The following is a 6,043-nucleotide window of genomic DNA, read 5'->3' as shown; positions in this document are numbered from 1 at the left end:
AATTGCTCATAACTACTGTAACAGTACAAACTTATTTGATGTAAAACATTCAATTTAATTTTAAATACAAAACTGTATTTTATTTGCCCACGATTTCTTATAAGACCTTCCTTTGTTTCATATGCCATAATTATTCTCATAAAAGCACCCCACCCCACAACCACCAACACCAAAAACAAGAACTGTTCATGTGCCAAAACTATTGTCTAGAAGCCAAAAATTAACTTGAATTTCTTTGTTTGGTATGAAATCTTCATGTACTTCAAACAAATTGTCACGTGCAGTTTCCCGCAATAAAACAAAGAAAAACCAACAATACAGACGAATTAAATAAAATTTTATTCTGTTTTCATATCCTGAATAAATACACTTTATCCATTTTACGTTCTTTTTATTTGCTTTTAAGCAAAGCACTCGGTGACAAACTGTATCAAGTAGTTATAAGGCTCTTTAATTCACTCCAAGTATTCTTTACTTTTTTATTGGTCCCTATAGTGTAAAATTATGACTTGGCGTCTATAAAACCACTGAGCTGGGACATTATCAGCAAAAGGCCAGTGCTATTATTTTTCTCATCGCCGGAACTAATAAGAACGATCATTTTAATACCGCAGTTAAATTAAATTGTCGAGGGGGATTTTCCCATCAAGAAGTCGTTATTCATACTACTCATTACAATTCCATAGATCGTCTTCCTCCTGTGAGAAGAAGTGTCAAAAGATCGTGCAAAAATGTCATAACGATAAAATTTGTAGATACAAACAATTTATGTCCGACGTGTTTTGATTTCTCTTTTCCATCACGATCATTATTTCTTAATGCTTCCAAAATCAATATGGCACGTCATACAAAATTTATTTCGCGTCTCTCCTTTCCACCTTTTAGCTGTTTATCAGCGCTAGGCTGGTTTAATATTAAAAGCCATTAGAATGAAAAATATTCACGCTGCTCGTCAATTTTCTTTTGAAATGGAGATGAAATGTCTGAGAACCAACAAATCAATTTCTACAACCGAAACCACAGTTCAGTACCATCTTCCTTTTAATCACGTGATCGGCAATATTCATTTCAATTTTGCACAGCGTGCAGTACAGACGTACATCATGATTGACAAGCTGTTGTGAATCGGTAGTATGTTTCGTGCAGGTAATTTTCGTTACATATTGTATATAAAATTCTTGACTTGGAGGCGTGATCAACGATATCTACTTAAGCCAATGGCTAAAGTTGTATGATTAACTAGTAGATAAAGCGGTTTATATTGGAGATATTTATAGTGACCACACAATGATCAAATGGCTATACGTTAAGTAACTTGTTAATTTTAAGTGAATATAGGCGTTAACAAATTTGTTTTTCTAATGTTTTGAGAGGACAATACATATTTTCTAAGATGTAAAGTTGACTCATTAGCTGTGGTAATAACTGAAATATGATAGTGCGATTTTTAACTATCAATTTTGTTATACCTTGATCGGGACGACTTTTGACAATGAAATATTTTTTCGACCCGTAGTATTGTGTACTCTGTTACATTCCTATAGGATTCTTTATGCACCTGTTTTTCTTGCACTAGGATATGTATTCTGTGGACTATTTATTTAAGTTCGTGTTGCTATGCATTTCTGTCGTTGGAGCAGACGTTTGTTACCAAGGTGGCAATTGTCGTCTGCCATATTGTTACTGTGGAGGTAGAAATACACCCGGAAATTTAATTTCGGCGGAAATTCCACAAATTATTGCATTTTCCTTCGACGATGCAGTTAATTCAGAAAATTATAAAATGTATGAGGAGTTATTCTTAAACAATCGCTTCAATCCAAATGGGTGTCCAATTTCCATGACGATGTTCGTCTCTCATAATTTTACGGAGTACAATTTACTGCGGGATTTGTACATTAAAGGGATGGAAGTGGCTGTTCATAGTGTTACTCATAGGACACCGACTAGTTTTTGGAAAAATGCATCAAAAAGTAAACTACGTTACGAAATTGTGCAACAGAGGAAAAACATTGCAGAAAGAACGGGGATTCCGATTGGAAATGTTACTGGATGGCGGAGTCCATTTCTTCAGTCTGGGGGAGATAAAATGTACTCAATATTGCAAGATGAAGGATTTCAGTATGATTCTACGATGACTGTTGCTACACAAAATGGATTTAGTAGTAAATTCTGGCCGAACACATTAGACTTCGGTTGGCAGTTGGACTGTAATGTTAAGCCCTGCCCAAAACGCCGCTACCCCGGGCTATGGGAGGTACCTGTCATGATGCTAGAAAAACCTTTCGCCCCCTCTGGCTGTCTCTATCTTGACTCTTGTCGCCCAAAGAATAAAGAAGAAGCATTCCAAATTTTCTGGGCTAATTTTCATAATCATTACACGGGGACAAGAGCCCCATTGCTGTATACTATGCACGCTTCTTGGCTCAGGGAGAAACACAATTATGAAGCAATGAATTATTTTCTATTGACTATTTTACATTATTATGCCGACGTTTTTATTGTTAGTTACCAGCAATTAATAGCTTGGATGCAAAACCCAACGAAACTAATCCACATCAACGATTTTCCAGGATGGCGGTGTCGGAAAAGGTACCTTAAATTTCCACAACCCGTCAAAGATTCCAATATTAACAGTGCTTCGCATAATTTCGTTAGAATTCCATTCTTCTTCAGTTTGTTGTTAATTTCGTTACTTGTTTTGTGATATAAAATGTTTTGTTGTAAGTATTTTTCTTTTCAATGTGTTTATATGAACATGTTCATGTAACAATGGTTTCTATCGCGTTTACTTAATAATGCGCTCAAGTAAAATCCGGAAAAACCCCGAACATGCATTAAGAAATTAAAACCACAATCGTTAAAACCTGTCTGTTTAATATCAGTTTATTGTAGATTTCGGAATTCTTGCGATATTATCATTATTGCAGAAAAGACTGGTTATTATTGCAATTATTATCATTTAGTCTCGATTTTTTTCGTTTTTTTAACAATACTGAAGCGTTTTATAGAGTCTAAGAGTCTATTTTGTTATACCAAAAACTACATTTTCTCAATAACAACAAATATTGTGGTGATGAAAGTGTTCAATAACTTCAAAATTAACAGCTTTATTCATATCTGTATGACCCACATGCATCATTACTTTATGCATCCTCAAATGTTACGATCTATGTATTTAATCTTCATATTATTCTGTACATCATCACAGCTAGAGGATCAGGTCCGTACATCCGTTTGACTTCGCTTTTTATTACTTTGCTTTCTACGTGTAGAAGATATCAAATCTAAAAGAAGCGCTCGACAGGATCTTTCCAAACTTTTTCTATAAGACACCTGAAAATACATGTACATGTAGCCATGTGAATGACGATTTTTCCGTCCAATCCATAATTGTTTGGTCCTAATATATGACCAATTAGACAGGTCTATCAACCATTGTAGCACTTAGTTGCCTTAACTGTGGATACCTGGTAAGGACATACGCATGCAAAACAAATAGGCCCATAAAATATTGTGCACTGACCATAACATTTTGTATACGCAATATCTCATTTGGGGCGGATAGTAAAATACTGTTTTATGCATGTCCCTATCAGGACTTCATACGTAGCAATTACACCAGCATTTCAATGCTGTAAATATGTTATTTAGTATACATTTAGAGATTTCCTTAAACACACGAGTCTTTAAAATATTTTTTAAATTCACTAACTAAAATTAATATCTAATTCAATCTTATGTATTACAACATTTAACTCGATTAACTGCTTTCGGCACGATACAAACTTTCAGAGTTTTCTAAGAGAGCATTAACGTGCTGCACAAAGATCGTCTATATTACATGTAAGAATTAAGATTTACATGTATATGAGCTTGCTTTGAATATAGGGACTACATGTAGTTACAAGTTGCATTAATGCATGAACAACAAACGCCAATACTTCCATGATAAGGCGCAAATAGAAATGAATCAAAGGGCTGTAACATACATTTTCCAAAAAAAAATAACTTTTTTTTCACCGGGTTAAAAAATCGTTTCATTGGCAAAAAATTTTATAGCTCTATAAACGAGCGTTTCACATGTTCATAAACGTTTGGTAAATGTTTATTTTATTACGATCGCATCAAGTCACTCCTGCTAACTGCCTATTATGTACCACCAACTACACGTAATTGTAAAGGGTTTGTTTTGTACCATTGCGCTTTGTTTTCATCCCTATGTAATACTAAATACTAAAACTGCTTCAGATATGAGATTTTACAAATCTAGATTTTTTGCTTCAATTGCCAAGGACAGTGCAATCACGCTAGGCTTTCATCGCATAAAGAGAACTGGAAATAACATTAGAACATATCTGAAGTACTCTAATGATGGAGAGAATTGCGATCTTGTAGAAAACAGAGTATTCTTTTCGATAAAAGACATTCTCAAAATCATTGCTGAAAGTAAATAATTGTTATTAAAAGGTTCTAATGGAAGCCTTCTGTTAAACACTATTGTTCTGAACAAGTACTAAAAATTTAATTATGTGAAAATGAAGATTTTTCTAATTTTTTGGTTTTGATTTCTCAAAAATTTACCAAAATTTAAAGAGTTAAGGCGTCTTGTCAAAAGTTGATGCAATATTTGTCGATGTACAGCTGTTTTACCTGAAAAAAAAGACGAAAATATCTTTGAGGATTGGCTGTTTTCAAGAACAATTTAAAAATGACTAAATTCAGACTAATTTTCTACTTCTATAGATGCATATTTGTGTACATGTTAAAGTCAATTTTTGTTTTTTTCCTAAACTATGATCAAATATTTCAATTTGTGATAATAATAATAATAATAATAATAATAATAAAAAACAGGAAATTAGGTGGGACGTTTCTTCTGCTTATTAGTATACCATAGTTTCTATAGTGTACAATATACAAGCTAATATTGATTATACTCCAACATCGTTTGAAATTATGCGACGTCACGGTCAATGTCTCTTAATGTCCTGAAATGACATTTATTTGAAAAATATGAAAGTTGACACGTAAAGATCAAGAGATATTGACAAGTTCACTGAAAACCCGATACGTATTGGAATACTAACATAACCGACTCTTTAGTAGAATCGAAAAGTATAAAATACAAAGACGTTCAAGTATAGGTAGAACGGTACTATTTATTTCTCATAGGCGACAAATAGTAAAACTTTTGAAAAAATCACCTCTTTATATTAATGACGGAGCTATAAACTGAATTTTTTCCAGTCATATCTTCATTTCGCCAACTAAAAATGTTAGCAAAGTCATAGCATAACCTTGGCAGATAATGTTTGGGGACAAAGTTCCCCCCTTTTTCGGCGAAAGGCACATAAATTAAAAAAAAATCATGATATGTACATGATTTTTTTTTCAAAAAATATAATGTATTTTTTAAAAGTATAATAATATTAGAGTCTGGAATTAATAAAACTTCTTGGGTATCAGCACAATTTGTCCAATCACGGTGTCCGGATGTATTTACCTGAGTAGCGTACACGAAAGACCAACCTAAAATAACGAAAAATAGTACCGTTCTACCTATACCTACATATATAGATATACAATGTATTATTCGTGAAGCTCGAAACTTCGAGGATTCCGTCGTGTTACGACAGCCTCTCAATATGTTGGTACGATAAGGTTCTTTTGAAACTACAGTACTATACATGTATTGAGATGAAAATATAATAGATGAATTACAAACAAGCAAAAAGATACGAAAATAGAAAACTGTAAAGAATGACCTTTACATGTTGGAATTTGAACCTCACATCATTTGTAAAAGTTAACCTTATTAATGCCAATATGTACAATACCTGTACCAAATCCATCATTTTAAATTTGTGCTTATGCCAGAAAATAAATCTACATATAAGCTTATTACAGATTACATGTAGAAGCATCTATCACAAGCTTTATCTACGGATGATATATCATGATTCATTGGTACAAACGTATAAGTAGGAATTATTCTGCATTTTACAAGGTAAATAGCCCGACTTTATCAAAACGCCCAACG

General features: G+C 33.2%; 1 protein-coding gene across 1 annotated transcript; it reads left to right on the top strand.

Moving 5' to 3' along the window:
* Nucleotides 1-1,095: 1,095 nt before the first annotated feature.
* LOC148601618 (chitin deacetylase 1-like) lies at nt 1,096-2,879 on the top strand. The gene has a single exon (XM_088556016.1). The coding sequence runs from the start codon at nt 1,580-1,582 to the stop codon at nt 2,705-2,707; it is 1,128 nt and encodes a 375-aa protein (XP_088412142.1). The 5' UTR covers nt 1,096-1,579; the 3' UTR covers nt 2,708-2,879.
* Nucleotides 2,880-6,043: the final 3,164 nt, after the last annotated feature.

The sequence above is a fragment of the Perna viridis genome, chromosome 12, assembly GCF_037379345.1.
Source record: "Perna viridis isolate PV_CMFRI_1.1 ecotype Kerala chromosome 12, ASM3737934v1, whole genome shotgun sequence".
In the NCBI taxonomy this organism is placed as follows: Eukaryota; Metazoa; Mollusca; class Bivalvia; order Mytilida; family Mytilidae; genus Perna; species Perna viridis.
Note: the sequence above shows the minus strand (reverse complement) of the source record. Positions and strands in the feature narration are given on the sequence as shown.

Bases quoted from the DNA above. Each gene is read 5' to 3' on its own strand.
- LOC148601618 (XM_088556016.1), top strand. From the start codon at position 1,580: ATGTATTCTGTGGACTATTTATTTAAGTTCGTGTTGCTATGCATTTCT.